The sequence below is a fragment of the Mytilus californianus genome, unplaced genomic scaffold, assembly GCF_021869535.1.
Source record: "Mytilus californianus isolate M0D057914Y unplaced genomic scaffold, xbMytCali1.0.p SCAF_17, whole genome shotgun sequence".
Lineage (NCBI taxonomy): Eukaryota > Metazoa > Mollusca > Bivalvia > Mytilida > Mytilidae > Mytilus > Mytilus californianus.
Window position 1 is genome coordinate 1,560,946 of NW_026262659.1, and position 23,836 is coordinate 1,584,781.

Below are 23,836 nucleotides of genomic sequence, written 5' to 3' on the forward strand. Positions count from 1 at the left end.
AACACATAATTATAAACGGAATTGATTATTAATCAACGTTTTGTTAACTTATGCTATCGTTAATTATATGTCAGGTTCACAGTTTAAATTTGTTTACCACATATATATCGAATTTCAAAATAATGACACACTTATCACAGATCAGTACAAGTTTTATTTTTCAATATCGATTGTGTATTGTTCCGTAAATAAACGATATGTCAGAGTGCAATATAATATTTTGTGTGAAGGACATGTGTAATGTACATGTTATTCGATATAATACATAACTTTGTCAAATAAGATGTTTGGAATATTGAGCTCGACGTTCTTGATATTGACAATATCACACAATAAAAATGACATCATTTTCCAACAGCTGCTAATATAATGAATTCATGAACACATTCTGTTTACTGTATATACTTTGTATAAGAACGTTTATCAGGTATGTTATATTTTCTTTCAATGGGTGTTGGTGTTTTCATTTACATCTTTTCGGTAATAATATATGTGCACTTGATGGTTTGGTAAAAAATTTTATTATAAAATACTCGTTCGGGTACAAAAATGCGTTTTCCTAACTGACACATTGTCTAAAACAAAATCTGCAGTTCACAAACACCAAATATAGATACTTAATAGCACGAGCCACAATCAAAACGGAGGACGAACACGGTGCTGCTGATAGGTCTGTAGGTAGCAATTCCACTTCCCTGGTGACATCTGTTGTGATGCTCAAGGCCAAAAAAAATTTATATAAAGTCGCATCGGGCGATGTCACAAATAGGGTAAAGAGGACGGCATTGTTTCTCTTTAATATGTTCACACTACTGTCCATGGAATTTTACCTTAAAGTTTATGAATGTTCTGAAAATCGCTAGGTAAAAATACTTCTTAGTGTACGGTTATTACTTACGAACACATATCAAATTTTATCAGCAGAATTTTTTGAAATCATTCCAAAAGGTCTACACAAATCTATTCATAAAACGTCCATTTAACTTAAATATGCATATATTAAAAATAATTAGTCACTAAATTCTCAGTAAACTAATTCACTAGTCTTCAATCAGGACTTATACTACAGAAGTTTGGCGCTCAAAGTTTTCTAACGTATCCTTTTTTATAAAAATAAAATATTATCTTTGGTAAATAATAGTTTCGTTTATTGTGTCGATTTTTTTCTGACGTTTTCACATTCATGTTGCTTTATGTTGACCACTAAAATAGTAGATTTATATATTTATGTTGAGCTATGTAATGCATTCATATCAATTGGAATGCCATCTGTGTGTCCTATAATTTGGAATAAGGATTATTAGGAGTAAAGATATTTGTATTTGTATACTTAATTGAATGTATAAGAGTAAAACATGTTAGCCAGTAAACTCTTGATTATCGATATCATTATTACTCTATTCATTATTGTTATTTGTAAAAGGACAATCGAGATGAAAGACTGGAAAAGAGAAATTCTGGAGGGTGTGGAAATCGTATCATTCCCTGGCTGTGTCCCGGGAGTCATTTTTGTTTACGGAGAGAAGTCACAAGCAATCCTTGCTAACAAGAGGGGACACGTTTTATGTGCAGCAGGTTTGCATTCTTTTGATATATTGCACTGATTCTTCTATACTGAAAAAATTTGCTTCTAGTAAGTATATAAAAGTGTTTATCTGTCTCTATTGGTTACATTTCTACCGTTATTATACAAATAACATTTTAAGAGGGAATTCACAATTTTATTTTCCATATCAAATTGTCTCAATTGTTTCGTTCTGTTAATTCAACCATTGTTTGAACAATGTATATGAAGTCAGTACTTGAAAGTTGCACCTTGTAAATACAGCCGTTTCACAAACCACGCCTCTTTTTGGGAGATATGTAATATTCATAGACATTTTGTTTTGTTTACCTACTGGTTCCCAGATATGATCTCTATGTTTCATCTCGTATAGACATAACTTGGGAATGTTACCAGTATAAATACACATGAATAGCGGTGAAATTGAATTCTGAGGAATACCTAAAGTGAAAGGAGGGGTGGTACATAATTTTAGTATAAGTTTAAACTCTAAGAAGTTCGGGGCATATAAATATTGAAAATATGCCGCACATCCCTATATTTTGACCTTTGAAAAAAATAGTAGTGCATATGAACTTTCCATTCTAGGATATAATTTTTTACGAAACTTCATAGTAAAAGTGTTACAGTTCTAGCCGTAAAAGGAGTTCCATTGCATTCACTATATTTATAGTGCAACCTGAAACATGCTGTGTTGAAGACGCTTTGGTGGCCTTGGGCTGTTTTCTGCTCCTTGGTCGGTTTGTTGTATCTTTGACACATTCCCCATTTTCATTCTAAATTTTATGTAAAAAAGATATCAAAGGCCAGAAAAAACTTTCAATGTCGAAGTATGTATAGTAAAACCAAAAGATAACAAAAAACATCATAAAACCTACTAATAGCGAGGGGAAGTATCCGAATAGCAACACTGATTATCCATAACATATGTTTCTATTTTCTGTCTTCATCAATTATATCTCTTTGAAATACTGATAAAATGACATCGAGATTTTTGTTGTTATTTTATTTTTATTTCTATTTGCATTTGATAAAAACATCAATACATTCATGTTATTTATATTTAGTTTATCGGGAATTTCAAGTAACATCAGTTAATTGATTGTTGGCTGCTTATGTCTAACGGTAAATATTCTTCTTCTTTTTTATATATTTTCAGGAGAAATACATATTTACGCCGCATAATTTATCTTGCTTTCTGCTAGATTGATACCTTTAAAAACTTCAATGACTTTCAATATTACAGTCTGCTGAAAGACATTTAACCCTTACCTAACACATCTTTCTAACTCGAAACCGACACACTTTATCAACGGCCGTACGCTTCGTAGAGATACGGAAAGTAATAATATCGCTAAAACATCATCACGGATTGCACCATCGACGCCCCGCACTGACGCGCATGCAAACGCTAATATTATTTATTGGCACTAACACATTAACTTACAATACATGGTCATGACAATTCTGATCGGTTGGAAAATATCCAAATCGAGGCTGCTCAAATAGTTACGGGATTACCAAGTTACACTAGCCGGAACATTATCTATATAGAGACGGGATGGAAAAAAAATTAAGTGTTAGACGGGAGGTTAAATATTTAGCTATGTTTTATAAAATTATTGATAAGCAAGCGCAAGATAATTTGGTTTCGGATTTTGTATCAGATATAAGTAATTATAACTTGCGTTATAGTCAAAATATTACTATCCTGTAGACCGTTTATCAGCTTATTTTTCGTCATCTATTACATTGTGGAATTCTTCGGACTTGAGATTTAGACAGATTCTTACCTTTTTCCTTGTTTAAACTAAATTTGCATAAATTATATTATAGAAATGATAAATCTCCGAAATTTAGTTCCTCAGATCATTTGCATTATGTTTTACACGCAAGGCTGCATGCATAAGAGATGTGGTTCTATCAATAAAAATGTCGAACTCTATTTACTATATCTGTACCAAGTCAGGAATATGACAGTTGTTTTCCATTCGTTAGATGTGTTTGAGCTTTAGATTTTGCCATTTTATAAAGGACTTTCCGTTTTGAATTTCCCTTGCAGTTCGGTATTTTTGTTATTTTACTTTGTATAAATGTTTCAACACCTAGAAATCTGATGTTAAACGAGATTAATGTTTGTAATGTCAATATTACTATCGATTTCTTATTATCTGGTGATGATGCATGGAGTACTGGAAAAATGATGTTATTTGTTTATATAAAAATACAAAACGTTTTCCTCTGCATTGACAACCTTAAGTAACTCTGTAAACAACACACGTGATTAAATATATTTCTACATAATGGCAATAATCGAATGATCTTGATGAATAACTACTTTCGTGGTATGTTATCAATAACGATTCTATGGATTTTAATGACAGAATACGAATCAAAAATCAATACTACACACCGATAATCGGTGTATTTGTTTTTATTCATATTGTAATTAAAATGCACTCGACTAATATCCATTGCTTCGTTTCAACAAGTTTCCTTTAATTGTTGTGTCCCTATGATTAAAATATTTGTTAGTATGATATATTTGATGTGTTCTTTAATTAATGTGTATATTGGAGAAGACGTTACGAAGTGGTAAAACTTGTGTCTAATCCATTTGTCATTTTGAACAAGAAAATATGTTTAAACGAAACATGGTTATGACGTTACAAAAAGTCTCCAAAATAACAAGACGCAATTAATTTGTCATAAAGAACTCCAGAATTGTTCCGGGAATATGTTACCTTAGCTGTATTTGGGAAACCTTTCGGAATTTCGGGTCCTCAATGCTCTTCAATTTCGCACTTTATTTTGCTTTTCTAACTTTTTCGATTCGAGCTTTTATAGACGAAACGCCTGCCTGCGATTGAAATTTGAAGTTTTAAGAGATGTTAGTGTTGTTAACGTGTCGCTTGTTTTTTCGCATATGAACCGTTCAAAAGAAAGCTGTTCTGAATAAAAAATTGTGAACCATTTACTTTCATTCATTTAACGCCCGAATGTATCAATTTGATACTACTGGAAGTTGAAAACTCCTAAATCAAACAAACAATTTCCCCATTGACAGTATGCATCTCTGATCAAATGTGTATGCTTTATTGCTTTCACAATCTGAAATCGTTCTTAAACTATAATTTTCGTTGATATGATCACAAATTTGAGGGTGTCTGATTGCATCTTAAACAGCATGCCATGGCCATCCTATTCTATTTCATTTGGTTTAAAATCAGTGATGTTTTAATGCCCAGGTTTTACATGATCTATAATTGATTGATGTTAGCTCATGAAAACAATTTACTGTTGATTTATACTCATTCGTGGGATACCAATTATCGTGCTTTTTTGACAAATTTCAATGGTCAACGAAGTACAAATGTTTTATACGCTTGTATGCAGACTTTGGCAAAACCACGAAATCAAATATCCACGAAAATACATTTTTCCCCAATCCACGACAATTCTCATCCACGAATTTAAATAAATCAAAAGGAATTCATTTAGCAGTATAAGTTCTAGTATATGTATTGTAAATAAGAAGTATTAAGGTTTTAAGAGCCAATTTGACGGTTAAACTTTTTTTATCATAGAATTCTGTGTATATTTTCAGCTGAATATGGTAAAGGAAGAATCGTTGTATTTTCGCACAATGTATTTGTTAATAGTTTTGGAAAAAAAGATACGAAACGCCAAAATAAACGATTCAACGAAAATATCAGAAATTGGATAACGAAAAACACGGACAAGGGAAATGAGATACCTTGTTTTTCTGAGTATATAAATAACTTTGATGAGCTACCTCCTGAATGTAGGATATTAACATGGAATGGGCTTCCGGTTCGGACAGAAGATAACAGTGTATTGAAATTACTTGATTGGATAGAGAGGGGAGGCGGGTTAATATGTGGAGTGTGCCCATGGGGATTCGAGGAAGTTTATAAAATAGACGTTGAAAATATACCACTTAACATCATCTTCAAGGCAATAGGTATCGCTTATGCTGGAAAATTGATGTACAAGAATGATAACGATTTAGCGGAAATCTTAGTAAAAGACAATATGGCTGATTATGCAAAGCCCCGTGATCTATTTGCAGCCATAAACAAGCACACAGAAAAGATTAATAGATTAGGAGGAATAATACACAGTGTATTGCATTTACCGGAGGAACTGTATATCAATCACAAACCACATGTTGTAGAAATGATTCTGAAATTATCACCAGAAAATGACCATATACCAACACGAAGTAAACCCGTTGAGTCACATGGCGCCAAAAAAGCTGCCATGCTTATGTGCGATATGATGATCAGAGATGGTTTAAAAGGGAATGTTGTATTAGCAGAGGGAATTCATGAATTTCCCGGAACATTTGAGAATACACCGGAAGTTCAGTCTATCGCATTAGAATTTTCCTCACAGACGCAAAAATTTCATTCAACGGGATGTTACCTTCCTGCTGGTTCTATCATGGAAGTGTCGTGGAGCAAGACGAAAAAACCATGGAATCTTATAATTGGTCTTCATGGTGACGAACTTTACAATACTGATTCTAAGTTAAAACGATGGCCTAAGATCAGAATAAAGAAAGAGCTTAAAACAAACGAATTAGGAAATCTTCTTTCAACGCCACTAAACATTTGCAGTCCATTTGGAGGACTAGTTTATTTACATTCGCCTAAAAGTACAAAGGATAAATTACAATTGAAACTACACAATGTCGTACATGCTCCCATGTTTACCTACAAAACGGCAGGTACATGGGAATCTGTAGAACGTTACAAGCCAGGGCTATGGTGTGACATCATTGGTGACAAAATAACCTTGACCTTACCATCCAAATCGGTAAGACAGCTTTCAGATCCAACAATAACGATGAAAGTTTGGGATTCTGTAGTATCTGCCCACATGGATTTACTTGGAAAGGATCCATCCGATGGCAGAGGACAATGGGTCGTTACAGATGAACAGCCGTCCATTGGTTATATGCACTCTGGTTATCCAATCGTCACCCATCTGGACATGGCAAATCCTAATAAGGTTCGTTTCCAAAACTGACAAAGAAAATATTTTTAGAACCTTTTTATACTTTGTACTTTATATGGCCTTTTAACCTTTTTTTATTCTAGCGTGATTGATGAGTCATTTAAATTTGGTATATGCAATGAAGTTTATTTGTTATAACAGAAATAGCAAGTGATATTTTGCAATGAAAACATTGACTTTTATTTACCGGAATTATATAGATAAAATGCATAGCTGGAATATTGTCTGAATGACAATTCTAAAACTCTACTTGGGAAGATCAGGCCAGCTGTAGTACCGATTATTTTAAACCATGATAAAAAGTTCTACCACATATTATGTGTCCGTTTACAGTTATTCGTCGATATTTCACCTTACTTTCTAAGTATATCTGAAAAAAATTAATATGCTTATTATTCTTGTTAACGAAAATCATGTTATGCAAATGGTATGAAGTTCCGTCTAACTAACTTTCATGTCTTGCCCTTTTCCTATAATATGGGAGAATTGAAAATAAATGTGGATAGTGTCCACATGTGGACACAGATGATGCCCCCGCTTGCATATCATATAGTTATAAAGGGATATAACTGAAGAACGGTAAAAGTGACGCTACCCACATTTGAACTTGATCTGAGTTTTGTGATAATAAGCATTGTGTATAAGATTCATAACATTTGGTTGAGGCAAACTCAAGTTAGAGAACTGAAACAAATAACAAATTTTGGGACTTACGTATGTACGTACAGACGGACAAGGGTAAAACTTAATGCCCCCACCGCTACGGCGGGGGCATAAAACATGTAAAACAGTTTGTATTAATTTATTTACAAAGTTGGATTATTTAATGAAAAAGATTTATTATTGCATGAATCGTTTTGCATTTGTACGTACATCTACGAAGACTGCTTCCTGTTATCCAGAGACCACATCTTAAACGTAAACAACAGGAAGGGAAGTTGGGGAATGTTCCATGAACTGGGACATAATTTCCAGGATTCTATGTGGACCTGGGTTAGTACGAAGGAGGTGACTTGTAATATATTTACTTTGCACGCTATGGACGTAATTTGCCATGTAAAACCATGGGATCATCTCTGGGTCAGAGAAAAGTTTGAAAATGCTAGCAACTATCTCCGGGTAAGGTATATCATAATTATAGTTTCATAACGAATGAGAATGGAATATCTCTTTATATCAACTCGAGTTATCTAATTTCAGTATAATAATAAACGAGCCTTCGGCGAGTTTATTATTACTATTTACATTAAATAACGAGAATTGATATCAAGCGATATCCAATTCTCACAAGTTGTTATGGTCAACACTCTCATTGTGTTAAATTAAAAATTCCGCAAATCGTTGATCTAGTCTTTTGCACATGCCAGTATGACGTCAAATGTCCTTTTCCGGTGTCAAACAATAACATCAGACATTTTAAGACTTTTTGTACGCTTCAGAATGTAATAAAATTTAACAAAAAGAAGATTGTCAGGTGAAAAGTGTGAGTGTTTGTAAATTATTGAAGAAATCACAGATGGCCGTTGCCATGGACGAAATGTGCATCGTCTTAACCTTTGTAAGTCATCAATGACCTAACGAATAGCCAATGGAAATGCCGTGATATCGTCTTATGATGCTGGATAAGCCAATCAAAATAACGCCGATTTTCATATCACTTTTTCGTATCACACTCCGTACAGTGTGATACTAGAAATATCTATTCATGCAAGAAATAGATAAAAGGCCACAACCATAAGAGAAGTAATATTTATGTTTTTTTTATCAATTTTATACAAAATCCTTCTTCTTGTTTTGCCACTCTTAAACGCAACAAATTAAGGCGACAGTAGTTTACTGTTGTTCAAAATTTCAATTGATATTTTATAGTGTGTCTTTCTATGTTGTGATGTTACACTATTGTTTCAGATAAGGGTGAAGGTTTGGTACCATTAAAACGTTTAAATCCGCTGCAATTGTTTGCACCTGTCTTAAGTCAGGAATCCGATGTTCAGTAGTTGTCGTTTGTTGATGTGGTTCATAAGTGTTTCTCGTTTATCGTTTTTTTTTTATATATAGATTAGACCGTTGGTTTTCCCGTTTGAATGGTTTTACACTAGTAACTTTTGGGGCCCTTTATATCTTGCTGTTCGGTGTGAGCCAAGGCTCCGTGTTGAAGACCGTACTTTGACCTATAATGGTTACTTTTATATATTTTGACTTGGATGGAGAGTTGTCTCATTGGCACTCATACCACATCTTCTTATATCTATTTTGGTTGCTTGAAATATACGGCTTTGTGTACATACCATCTGCTGATGAAAGTAACTTTATAAACTTGAGTTGTATGCCATGAAATTATCAATATTTGCTAATTCTTTGCCGACTGGTTGACTTTTATCAATAGAAAACTAAACAACATGTATACGAAAGAAAAAATATTACAAAAATACCAAACTCCAAGGCAAATTCAAAACTGGGAAGTCCATATATTCATGTACGTTTTATATTTTAAAAGCAGTAAAAAGTTTGATTGATTTGTGTTAACTGACAAATAATACACTTATCTTTATGTCCCAATCATTACTATATGCTCTTTAAATACGGCGGTGATCAGCAAAATTATTCTGTGATCATACCATAAACTTATTGGAAAATCCAGATTTTCAAAGGTTTTAAATTGTATAGACATACACTCACTATTATTTATAGGAAGGTGCAAAGTATGACAAATGGTGTTCTAATCCTGGTATAGCGTTGTTAGTGTATGCACAGTTGGCGAGGGATTTTGGCTGGACTGCTTACAAATCTGTATTTAGGACTTATAACAAACTTCCGAAAGACAAACGACCATCAACACAGCAAGAAGAGGAGTACATGTGGATACAGACCTTTTCCAATGCAGTCAAGAGGAATCTTAACCCTGTTTTCGAATTTTGGGGATGGCCGATTCAGCAGTCTGCTATTGACGAGTTGAAAAGATTTCCTCCATATCTCCCTGATGACGTGACAACAAGCGAATTTGCAAAAAGACAGAGCGACAAAAATACTTAAAAAGTACGAAGATAATTCTTCTGGTGCTTGCCCTACTCAGAAACCAACACACAAGGACAATGCTAATTGTCCAGGTAATGATGGTTCTAATAAGACTGATCAGTGTGATGTAAAAGGTAACGGTATAAAGGAGGATGACAAAGACAACAATTCAAGTTCATGTTCTGTTTTATAAGTAGATTGAACAAACGGACTTTTTTATATTTAGTACTTAACATGCTTGTAAATATTGAAATAAAAGTGAAGTTCTTCATAGTCACTTTTTATTCGTCACTTCTCATGTTGAACGTTTTGACAACACTTAAAATCACTTTAGCTTTAATTAAATGTTGAAGTTAATGTGTATATCAGTCACTTTTCAGATCAAAAGTCCAGCATGTCTTTTATGTCAACAGTGAAATGATTAAAACATCGGGAATCAATTTTACTTTTAAACAAATTGAGACAGAGCACGTTAATGACCACGTTCTTGATAATTTAAATGATCAACATATTTCGAAATGACCAGTCAGATATGTATCTTGCATGCTAAAACTGAAACACTGTCAAAAAGCACTTGTTAGTGAAGTCCATTTTCTCACTGTTATTGGTAAAATAGCTCTATGAAGGCTAAACCATTCCAATAAAATGGAAGACTCTAATGAATGTAGCAATATAATGACACTAAAGTTCCATCTTATCCCAGCGTGATACAACAGAATTAGTTCTGTGAAGTCGAAGGTCAACCAATACAACAGACGCCTTATGCTATCGTTGAGTTGCTTGAGGTTAAAATTATCCCTTTGAATTAGTACAAAAGGATACCACAGATTAAGATGGCAATGTATGCAGAAACATTCCAACAATACATGCAACGTTACTTCAATATTCCCCAGCTTTAGAAGCATGTGGTTCTTATCAGATTTCTTTGAAACAGAGTTGCTCCTTATTAAGAATCTGCTAAACTAGGGTTCTTAAGGTATCCCCAAAAGGTTTTACTGTAATTGTAGATGTTAACTGTGTCAAAAATGACTATGGATATTTTCTATTGGTTGCATCCACAGTCACATCTTTTTTTGCCTTGATTATGGATGAACAGTAGAAATGGTGTCATTAATATCTTTCAACAGCATACTAGTTCATCCTACTTTGTCTTCCTATAGTACATTGCGAAGTAGTTTATACAATAATTCTTACACCTGAATTTAAACCAAATAAGTAAGAGTGATCTAAAAAACTATTGAATCAGTTTTTTTTTTTTTTTTTTTTTTTTTTCATTTTAATGTAATGTATAAATTCATTCATATATCGATGTATTAACAAACCATGTTTCAAGCTGATAGCACAGTTAGGCATTCACATTTAACACATTGAACTTGAAAACAAAATCTCAATTTGACAGACGTATTAATACATTTTTTAGATTGAGGCAAAAATACAAGACACATGAACACTCAAATCAAAATATCTTAAAACATATAAACCTAATTAAAGGAGCAGTTGATAGCACATACAAGGTAGACAATTATATATATACAATGTAGAAAATGTACCTCTTTCATGAATTTCGTTGTAAAATGGTGCCAAAGTTTAGAAAAGTGAGAAAATAATCCTGAAACAATTCCGTAATTCGTTTGTAACATAAATTTTCATTGGACATTGACAAATATTTTGAAGGGTTAGATTCCACGTTCTACCAGTCCGTAACTAAGGAAAGGCCACCATTTTTAAATGCGATTTTTTTTGGTATGTAATTTTGCAAAAAATAAACAAAAAATTCACATATTGTGCCTCAAAGTCTTCATTTTGTCAATATTTTAACCATTCAGAAGCGTACAAAAAGTATAAATACGACTAGTGCCACATGTGGTGCTAGATCCTGTTCCACATGTGGTGCCACATGTGGAGCAGGATCTGCTTACCCTTCCGGAGCACCTGATATCACCCCCAGTTTTTGGTGGGGTTCGTGTTGCTTAGTCTTTAGTTTTCTATGTTGTGTCATCTGTACTATTATTTGTCTGTTTGTCTTTTTATTTTTGGCCATGGCGTTGTCAGTTTGTTTTCGATCTATGAGTTTGACTGTCCCTCTGGTATCTATCGTCCCTCTTTTATATCGGGAGTATACCTATGACGTCACATTGTTTAGTTGCCAAAGACAATGTGTCAGTTTCACGGACTTTTATTTTATGGCAATTTTGAAGCCAAAACATTTACTAACTTAGAATTTATCTTAATATGTGGCATTGATCGCAAATATCCGTTTACCTAGGTCAGCTTGGCGTCGCTAGGTATACTCAATTTGCGACAGCAAAATTTATGTTTTATAAAGGCAAAGCTTAAAACATAATACAGTTATCTCCTAAATAGTAGGTGCATAACTTCAACATATATGCCATCTTCCTTTGAAGATTAAAAGGATCTGGGTTGAAAACTGTAGGAGAAGTTGTTTCCATATGTGAGGTATTAATTATATATATACAATGTAAGAAATGGATGCAAAACACAAATAATTCATATAAAATTTCAAAAACCAGTTATATAAACACTCTTGTAAAGTCTGGTGTAATATGTGAGCTAATTGCTAAGGTGGAAAAATAAGTTACTGGTGAGGGTTAAAACATGTAAACAGTACCTGCAAAAAATACCTACAAAAAATTGTATTTCAAACGAAAATATAAAATCATGAAATCATAAAAGTAAACCATCCGGAAAAAAATCATTTACAAAAATTTGAGAAAAAGGAAGTCGAAGATTTTCACTCCACTAGATTTTCATGAAGGTATAGAACCACTAATTCAGGCCCGGTAGGAAAGAACATACAAGAAAGTAGTACATATTTTAAACAAAATAGTTCCTATGCATAGCCGTATCTTTGTCAATAGGTGAAATATCAGGGTAGTTTTGGTATCAAATGAAAGTTTGGGGACTTGGAATCACTGTAGAACCCTTGTTGAAAGTTTCTTTTGAATAATAAAGAAGTATATACAATTTAATAGAAGGGCACATTTGCCCTGTTGTTCAGATCAGAAGTACCTGTTTTTATACTATCAAACTTCCGTGAACAAGTACGCTCTAATATGCAATTAAAGGTATGTTGAATATTTTAGCAGAAATCAGAATAAGGTATAGTTTTGACATGAAAAAGCTGCCACTTTATTTGAACTTAAGACGAACTAGCCATTAATGCTTGAAATTGCAGAATTTAACATAGAAAGTAATGGGGGTAAGAATAAGTGGTTTTATACCTGACACAAATGACAATGTAACAGAGCAATTGTGAAAGTGTGCAAATAACTGAATATTGAATTCTTGTTAAGTTTCAACTTTCATTAATTTAGGATTTTCTATGCTAGGAAATGTCCAAACTAAGACCTTCTTATTAACATTAAAGGATTTTGGATTTTCCATGCCTTTTATTGTTTTTTTAAAATCAACAATGTTGAATCTAAATTCAATGAACAGTTAAATGAACAGCAATCATCTGCTTGTTTTATGACAGTTTTCAGTACCAGCGTGATATTTGTTTTGTATGGATAAAAGTCCCCTTGTATGATAAAGTATCATTGCCCTTCCTTCATTCTTTTATAATGCCAAATCAAATAAATGAATAAAATCATATTTCATCTTAACAGATCATGTATAAAAGGTTAAAGATTAACCTTAAATGTTTTGTTTATTTTCGATTTGAACTTCTACAGACTATCAACAGAGAAACATGTTCACTAATTTGTATTTAAAGATAAGTCTAAACCATCTACTTCTAAATAGTATTTTGAACATGAAAAAAGCCGGAATTGAGATTTCAAATGAAAATTGCAAATGTATGTTCAATATCAATATCATCAATATATATACTATCTTAACCTCCATGTTAGAAATGCCTTAATTATAAATATAACATTTGTCATGATGTATCATCTTTAGTTTTATTTATGGATTTAGTATGAAGTATATCTACAGTAGTTTTATGACAAGGATGTAGGTCAAGGTCACTGGATCCTATAGTAAATTTATTGTCTGAAGCTTTGTATATATCTTATCCTCTCCCTATCTTAACAATCCAACCAGTGTTGAACCTAACAATAAAAAGGTCAAATGTTAAACATATTTTTTCTGTGATAATAATATACAGGTAAGTAATATTATTTTAAACAACTAATGTAAAGATTTCTTTACTTAAGAACGCAGTTTAAGAATGATGTAGCAACATTCCTTAACTTTCAAATCTAGTACACTTACTTAATCTCCCTGTCATGTAGAACATCATGATAGGACAAGGTGAATTGATTTTATTCCTTCTCTATATTAACTGATTAACTAATCTCCCTGGCAATTAAAGAATCATGATAGGACCAAGTGAACTGTATCCCTTAACTCAATTCCTGCCTAATCACTCTTGACAATGAGAGAATCGTGATAGAACCAAGTGAACTGTATCTTTTAACTAACTACCTGCTTAATCACTCCTGACAATTAGAGAATCATGATAGGACCAAGTGAACTGTATCCCTTGACTCAGTTAACTACCGTTATAATCTCTCTTTATTGTGAGGAATCATAATAGGACCAGTGATCTCCATGGATGAAAATTTAATCATGGAAGAATTTTCACCAGGACAAAACCCAACATGATAGAAATTATTTCATTTCCTTATTTTGTTGTAAGAAATAGTGGACAGTATGATATATGCAAGCTCTGGAATCTGAAAATTAGTAATTAACTTGAAAGTAATAATAAATCCGCAATACCAATTATTTTGGCAGCTATTAAAGTCCCTTCAGCATTTTCAGTTTTATTTCAAAATTTATATATGTAAACTTTTCCCTTGATCTATAAAATTCTAAACTCTCAAATCTGATATCGGTTAGGACAATTCTAAGGCAGTAATTCAACAACTCATTTTGACAAAGTTGTTATTAGATAAAAGTAAGAAGATACCAAGGGTTAGTCAAAATCTAAGAATGGACAAACTATACCATGATAAAACAAAAACAAACATAGAGAACAAGACAAACAACAGTACTGTAAACTGAGATGTTATATAAGAGTAAACAGTTCCTACTCCACTAGTGGCTCCTGTGATGTTTTATATGCTTTAGTTATATAGCTTCAAATGTATTTATGTAAAAATTTAAATTGTGAAGCAACTGAACCATGTCAGCACTATAATTCAGCAAAATTAATTACCTTAAATAGATTAAATCAAGTTTCTGTATGATTACAAGTAGTAGTATACATAACTGTCAAATCTCCTGAACAGAGTTATTTCCCTTTATCACTAAATCCCATCTGAAGGATAATTTTTAACTTAAAGAAGGACATATCTAAACAAGGATAAATTTTAACTTATCTAAACAAAACTGAATTGTTTTTAGAAACATGGCTAGCCAATGTCTAGCGGCAAGTATTACATGCATATTCAAATGAAAAACACATTAATTAGATATGAGTATGAAACCTGCTTTGTACAAGACCCACATAGTGACCAATATTTTAAACGTGTTAGTTCCCAGGGTTAAAGTCTGCAGGAAAACAGGTCAAATTACCATGACATACTATTCTTACTCCAACCGTGTGAGACCCTCATGAGTAGTCAATGTCGTTAAACACCACCCTAGTAGTACTCTAAAATGACCAGTCTTTGCTCTTACTCTAAATGCTACATGCTTATCAGCGAGCAACAAATGAATTTTCAAAAACTCACAACCACACTACCATAAGACCACTTGAGCAGAATTAAAGTAAGATCTATACTATTTATATTTGATGTAATATCTTACTTTAATTTATATGGCACAGATTATGATGAAAGTCTTATTATGGCATGGTTCTACTCGAAATATTCAAAACTGTCAGTTATTCAATGCTATGCACCCAGATTGGGGCAGTTAACTCATGTAAGGAAAGAATAATGGGCAGACATGGATGTGGAGAATGCAATGAAAATGGTTGACTTTTAATGTATTAATGCGGCTTGAATGATCTAGTTATTGGAGGTTCCTTATTTCCACTAAAGGACATCCACAAGATGACATGGAACTTATTAAATGGCACGGACCAAAACCAGATAGACCACATAATTGTAAATTGAAGACAGAGAAAGTCTCTGATGGATGTCGGTGTTAAAAGGGGAACAGATTGTGAAAGTGACCACCACCTTCTACTTGGGAAAATTAAACTTAAACTGAGAAAAGTAGTCAGACCACAACATAACAGAAAAGCATATAACATCCATCGCCTTAAAGACAACCTGATAAGACAAAAATGTAACATCAGCATAAGAAACCAATACCAAACATTACAAAATATCAGTAAAAACAACGACAACATTGGTCCTAATCAAAATGAACACAGGAACAAAGTAAAAACTATGTTTAATGATACAGCTGACAATGTACTTGGAATTAGAGACAGTTAAAGGAAAAGGTGGATTACAGATACAACCTGGAATGTTATTGAAAAGAGAAGATTTACAAAAAGTATGTGCAATCAGACAAGATCAGAAAGGTTGAAAGTAAAGCTGCAAAAAAAATACTTAGAGCTAAATAAAGAAGTTAAGAAAAAAAACTAGAGAAGACAAACTGCAATATATTGAAGGATTTGCCAATGAAGCAGAAGAGGAGTGCAAACATGGAGAACTAAGTACTGCATATAAGATCAATAAACAGTTTTGTGGGAAAAGTAACAATGACACACCAGTTTTAAGCAAGAATGGAGAGGTATTAACATCGGAGTCACAGAAACTTGGGCAGAACACTTTCGGGAAGTTTTAAACAGAGAACCACCAGACAAACCAGCACAATTTGATAACACTAAAGAGTAACTGGGAATAGATATACCAGAGGACGAAATTGAACTTATTGAAATAAAGAAAGCATTATGCAAGCTCAAAAAAGGTAAATCAGCTGGAGTAGATAATATAAATGCAGAACTCCTTAAGTCAGATGTAGAAACAACAGCATCAATACTACACACAATATTTAGTAGAATATGGAGGGAAGAAGTTGTTCCTAAAGAGAGAGGAGGAAGGACTACTGATTAAACTTGCAAAAACGGTGATATGAAGAATTGCAACAACTGGAGTGGTATATCTTTACTTTCTGTACCTGCAAAAGTATTCCTTCGAGCTATTGCCAAGCGAATAGTATATGCTTTAGATGACACTCTGCGAACGAAAAAAACAAGCAGGTTTTAGAGCCAATAAAGGGTGTAGTGACTACACTCAGAATTATCCATCGTCATAAACTTTGTGGACTTTTAAAAGGTTTTTGATAGCTTGGACAGAGCCAGCATGTGGGAAATAATGAGAATGTATTGCATTCCTGATAAAATAATTACCATGATCAAATTATTTTACAACAAGATCAAATTATTTTGCAACAACTACAGATGCTGTGTCCTACACAATGGAACCTAATCCACCTGGTTCAATGTACAATCTGGAGTAAGACAAGGATTCATCATCTCTCCCCTTCTATTCCTCATTGTCATCGACTGGTGCATGAGAAGAACACTTGGGAATAGAACAACTGGAATAAGATAAGATAGCAGATCTAGGTTTTGTAGATGACATATGCCTATTGTCAACAAATCGAACAAATATGCAGAACAAAAGATCCAAGACTTCATGAGACTGCTCTATTTGTAGGTTTAAAGATAAAGATAATAAGCCTTAATGACAAAGTAGTAAACAACCAATTACACTTAAAGGAGACAACATAGAAGAAGTGGAAATTTTACTTATCTAGGTACTAATATCAGCCAGGACAACGGCACTAGCAAAGATATAATGACAAGGATCAACACAGCCAGAACTTCTTTTTGCAGACTTCGAACAATATGGAAAACAACATCAATATCCAGGTCCACAAAAATCAAAAGCTATAATAGGAATGTAAAGTCAGTTTTGCTATATGGTGCACAGTCATGGAGGGTTATAAAATCTGACTTCAACAAACTGTCATCATCCCATTATACGTGTCTTCGTAAAATTGCAAGATCTTCTGGCCAAAAACCATAAGTAATAAAGACCTATACAACCTAACCTTACAAAGAGACATCTGAGCAGAAATTAAAGAAAGGCGATGGAAATGGATTGGCCGTGTTCTACAAAAGACAAACATGACATAACAAAGATAGGTCTTCGATGGACACCGGCAGAGGGGAAAAGAAAGGGAGGGAGACCGAAAGAAACATATATTTTTTTTGAGTTTTCACAGAACTAGTACACATTTGGTTAGTGGCCAGCTAAAGCCCGCCTCTAGGATTGGGATTTTCTTGCTGTGTCGAAGACCCATTGGTGGCCTTTGGATGTTTTCTGTCCTTTGGTTGGGTTGTTGTCTCTTTGACCTATTCCCTATTTTCATTCTCAATTTCATTTGTTGGCATGACAGATCATTGATACGATTATACTTATAAATTAACTATTTATAAATTTCAAATTGTTCGAAAAACTAAGGATGTATCCCAAGCCTAGGAATAGACGACCTAAGCTGTATATGGTAAACCTTTTCGGAATGTTGTGTCCTCAATGCACTTAAAATCGGACTTTATACAGTTTTTAATTTTATGATTGGTGCGTCACTAATGAGTCTTTGGAAGACATAGTAGCCTTGGAATGATTGTTTTACAAACTTTACATCGACATATTTGTATAAACTCACCACTGCATTTAAACGTGACGTTACAATAGTTTAAAAGAAGTCAAAGTTGAATGTCGACCATTTATAGCTATAAAAAACAGGATTATGTTTCGTTGGGTTTGATATCATCGATAAACTAAAATTAAATGTGTTGGTCAGGATTATAGTTTAAATATGTAAAGATATGACAATAAAACATTTTTTGTTTTAATTTGTAATGGACCCACGCATCCTAAAAGTCAACAAGCAATAATCTTTGATTGTATTACACATAATGTATCCTCTCTATCAAATTGTTCTATTGTTAAACAGGAAAATGTTACACTTAGCACGTTCCAATTATTTTGATATCCGGTAAAACAATATGTTGTGAGAGTGTGTTCTGTTGAAACCGACAAATGTTCAACTATTATTATTTCTTTGAACATAATTATGGTTATATTACTAGTTCTTTTGGTTTCATCATGTTGCATAGGGTCTGATCTAACTGGACACTGTACAACACTAGACAGGTAAAGTTTTTTCCTTATAAGAATGTTGAAAACTTCTATATAATATCAATTGTACTATTTTTTTAGAAGAAATTTATTTATAATTTCTCATGACGCTTAGGGTCAAATTACCGTTCATTAACTTGACGGTGACCGGCAACCAATGGATCTGACCGGACGAGAAACATAGGTCCGTACAGTCATGTAGTGCAAGACATCATAGGGGTCAACAATTCTTAAAAACTTAATATTTCAGAAGGTAGAAGACCTGGATCATTCATACTTTGTATATAGATGCCTTATCCTATGAAATTTCCGTCTATCATATTTCCATTGTCCTTGACCTCATTTTCATGGTTGACAGTGACTACTTGAAAAAAGAGTTCAGATTTTCTTAAATATTAATTTCTCCCTTGTTATGAGTAATAGGATTACTATATTTGCCAATATTTGGTACTAGTATGTGCGTACCTTGTAAGGTCACCATGCCCATCAGATAGTTTTCACTTGAACTCGACCTCATTTCATGGATCAATGAACAAGGTTAAGTTTTCGTGGTCAAGTCCATATCTCAGATACTATAAGCAATACTATTAGGTCTACTATATTGGTGTATGGAATGATTGTAAGGTGTACATGTCAAACTGGCATGTGTCATCTGACCTTGACCTCATTTCCATGGTTCAGTGGTTATAGTTAATTGTTTGTCCTTTGGTTTGTTTTTCAATACTGTATGCAATAGGTCTACTATATTAGGTGTATGGAATGATTGTAAGGTGTTCATGTCCAACTGGCAGGTGTCGTCTGACCTTGACCTCATTTTCATGGTTCAGTGGTTATAGTTAATATTTTGTGTTTGGTTTATTTTTCTAATACTGTATGCAATAGGTCAACTAAATTTGGTGTATGGAAATATCTTACGATGTACATGTCATTCAAGTATGTGTTATTTGTTATTTTTACGGTTCATTTCTCAATGTAATTTTTTGTTTTTTAGTCTGCTTTTCGAATACTTTTAGCAATAGGTCAAATATATATGGTGTATGGAATGATTATAAAGTGTATATGTCTGTCTGACAATTATTATCTGACCATGAGCTCATTATCATGACACATTGGTCAATCTTTAGTTTTCCTGGTTTAGTTTGTTTCGTAGATACTATATGCAAATGTTCAACTTTATTTAAAGCATGCAATGATTGTTATGTGTACATATCTGTCTGGTAGGTTTCATCTGACCTTGGTCTAATTTCATGCTTCGTTATTCAATGTTAAGTTTTCCCGATTAAGTTTGTTTCTTAGATGTGAAATATGTCAACTATATTTGGTCTATGGAATGATTGTAAAGTTTACATGTATTCCAGTTTGGTTTATCTGACCTTGGTCTTATTTTCTTGGATCATGTTTAGTTTATGTGATAGTAGTAGAAAAGCTTTATATTTGGACTATCAACATAATACCAATGGTTAGTAAAGATTCCGAGACATTTCAGTGTGTGCACACTTGTTTTTTTTTTAATATTCATTTACTGTTGCATCATTCTAAGCTGTTTTATTGAAAACATTTCTATTTTTTTCCCAATTCTACTCATTGGCTAACTTGCCGGTCCAATATAACTTATTTTTATTGAAAGAATAGAAGCACTACAAGTACTAAGAAAAATATATAGTATTATTTCAAATTGCATTATTTCGTACCTCCGTTGCAGCTGCAATGCAATGGCCGAAGTTTTTGGTTAGGTTCATGTTTTGCTAACTCTGAATCTTTATATGTAGTGTTTTGTTAACTGTTGAACATTGCCTTTTTTGCGTATCATTTTGGAAATGACATTTTCTGTTGTTTTTTTCTAATTGCCTTTTTTAAGTACATTTTCACTATTATCTTCAATTTCAACATTCAAGAACTTTATTTATATGGTTTGAATCTACTGAGAAATATTTCCTAGGAGTAAATCATCACTTAATTATGACGCCTTTGGATGTATAAGTACTTGAGTCAATGTTCTGGTTGTGTACGTCTATTACATTTATGTAATAGAACAAACCTTAAAGTTTAGAGCTATAGGGAAACATAATTATTTATTTAAATTAACACTAAAAAACCGGAACAAGTACGCAGGAAACATAATAATAAGGGGACTTTGTCCCCTATTACAGTAGAAAAATCAATAAAAAAAAATAATAAAAAAAAAAAAATCGGGAAAATTTCCCGAAATTTTCATTGTACTTATGAACTCAAAATCGTTAACTTTTTTAAACTTTTTTTTTCAGACTTTTTTTATTTTCCCGCATCTGCGCAAAAATCGTTTCCGGTATCGTTTAGGCTCGGGATTTTAGTAAAATGTTATAGGGACGTCCCTTATAACAGTAAGCAAATCAATAAAACTACCAAAAATCAACATAAAAAATCAAATCACTAATAAAATCATAATCGTAAACGTTTTTCTAACTTCCAACAGTTGCATTTTCCCTGTTCCGGTTCTGCTGACGGAAGATGCCATGTAAGTCACACGATTTCCCGAAAATTTATATATATGAATACCAAAAAGAATATGGACAACCACACAATAACAATTAAATTTGTATCCTTTTTAAATGTCCTTTTTGAATTTATGGTAGACGTTTCTTTAATTTAATTTTGTTTTTCGTTTGATATTTAAAGAAAAGACATAAAGATTAAAAAATGTATGAAGTCATTATAACAGTTGTCAATAGGTCATCGCCCTGATTGATGATGATTTTAACACTTGTCGGTCATGATACAGATCCGCTTCTTAACAACTCGAAACTCGAAAATGCTTCATAGCAACACGTCTTCTTGTTTACATTAAAATAACAGCGTTTTCTGTCCTTTTTACCATTTAAATGTACAATTTTTTAATTCAGATTTTGATTTGATAAAAAACGTTACCTGATGATAGCGTTTCTTTGTTTACATTGCAAATGACGTCACAACTTTTAAATTCCCTAACAATAGGACCAACATCGGAAACGTTTCTGTATTTCCGTTTCTTTTCCAACAGATTCTGAAGTTAAAATATTCCTTGAGTTCTCTGGGGAAACTCACCGCTGATCAATCAGGCAGGTGTTTGCATTTGTACAAAGATCCGTAATAAGCAGTTAGTAATCATCAAAAATCTGATGGATACCTGGATACCATAAGAAGAAGTCGACTTTGTATGTTCTGTTATTCGAACATACAGGCTTTTTTTAAAACCAGTGATCTCACTTTTTTGTGTATAATCTTCAAGAAAATTAACTTAAAATCGTTCTTATTATTTCATTTAATGTGTTTTCGAAAAGGAATCAAGAATAACGGACAAGATGCGCAGAATAAATGGCAAAAAAATTAAGGTGATCTTGTTTGATTTTCCATAATCGAGTCTATGTACATGTGCAAATTAATGGGGGTAATGTTTTAAACGCAGCTAATTAACAAAAAACAAAAATAACACGTTTTATAGTTTTAAATCGTACCTTTTAATAAAAGATTTTAAAAATTGAACTCAATCACAGAACAACTTTTCTTTTTCATATATTTTAATAATTTTATTAGTTACAAACACACTGTCAAAAGAAGTGACATTTAAACGAAAAATTGAAAATAACTATTGACATAGATTTATTTTATCTTAAATTATAAAATCATTCTACATGGAATGTGTCATTTACATCTACATATCTTCATAATGTACCTACAGGTCTTGAGCAGAATCGACACAACTTTTGTTTTCTCCATGCATGGCTTAGCATCACACGAGTAAAAAAATTAAAAAAATTAAACAATGAGAAGTCAAAAGAGAAATCAACTTCACATCACCAGATCTATTAGTAAAAAGTGTTGTACCGCGATGTAGTGAACATGGTGAAGAAACACAGAAAAAATATTTCATGTCTAGCAACGTTTCCCTTGTCACATAAATTTAAACGAATGGTTTTATGTTATCACCTGACACATTCACTGCAGTCACTTGCAAACCCATTTCTCAATGGGCATGCATCAGAAGGATATATGATGTATAATGAATTATACAACCTTCGATCAGAGCTTAACGTCTGAATCAAGAAAATTAGATACTTTCATGGCCACTCTTAGGGTTTTTCTGCTCTATGTATATATAATCTAATTTTGGATGTAACACGTCTTCTGATTGGCTGAAAGTGTTTTGTCTATCAGCTCATAGACATAATTTTGTCATGTGACCGTGACGTCAACAACGTTTTTATCATGATTTACACCTTTTAAGAATTAAATTATAAGGAATGACTATAATATTTTTCTGTCTATTCGAAATAACCTAAAAAATGTGGTGCACACTTTTAAATAACTCGCTACGCGGGTTATTCATTGTGCACCGCATTTTTGATGTTATTTCTTCATAGACAGAAAAAATATTACAGTCATTCCTTAAATAGAAGTAGAAACACTTATGCCAATTTCTATACTGTTTTAGAGTGGGAAGTTTCTCAGTGTTTATGAAAATAAGGAGATGTGGTATGATTGCCAATGAGACAATTATCCATCAAAGTTCAAATGAAGTGGATGTAAACAAAAATAGGCCTTAAACAATGAGAAACAACCATACAGTATAGTCGGCTATAAAAGGCCCTGACATGTTTGTTTGGGATTGGTTTTTTTTGCAGTATGTCGTCAGGTAATTTAACTTATTTCTGTACGTTTTTAAAAGATATTAACTGCTATCAGCTATTCGTGACATTGTATAGACTTTTTGTTGACTTTCGAGTACTTGGCAGAAATCAACAAAGTGGAATTACTACTTGAATTCTTCATGACATTTTCTGGTGTTAAACAATCTGAATTAGTACATGATAACTTGACTTTCTCATCCGCTTGCCTGGTATCTAACCTACTAAATGTACCTGCTTGTCAAGTGTTTTCAAGGTAAAAAAAATATACCTTAATTTTACTGTATGCTATGTATCGATAAGTTAAGCTCTTTTTAACTGACTTTAATAGTTTTTCTTTTCCAGCTAACATGTTTAACCCCGCCACGTTCCGTATGTGCATGTCCCAAATCAGGAGCCCGTTATTCAGTGGTTGTTTGTTGTTGTACATAATGTTT

At 32.9% G+C, this 23,836-nt stretch overlaps 1 protein-coding gene across 1 annotated transcript; it reads left to right on the forward strand.

The window, feature by feature from the left end:
* Positions 1 to 336: 336 nt before the first annotated feature.
* On the forward strand, positions 337 to 9,439 carry LOC127726212 (TRPM8 channel-associated factor 1-like). Its single transcript, XM_052233512.1, has 5 exons — positions 337 to 427; positions 1,424 to 1,575; positions 5,172 to 6,601; positions 7,510 to 7,726; positions 9,299 to 9,439. Exons 1-4 carry the CDS (start codon positions 378 to 380, stop codon positions 7,561 to 7,563), a joined length of 1,686 nt encoding a protein of 561 aa, XP_052089472.1. The 5' UTR covers positions 337 to 377; the 3' UTR covers positions 7,564 to 7,726; positions 9,299 to 9,439.
* The last annotated feature ends 14,397 nt before the right edge of the window (positions 9,440 to 23,836 follow it).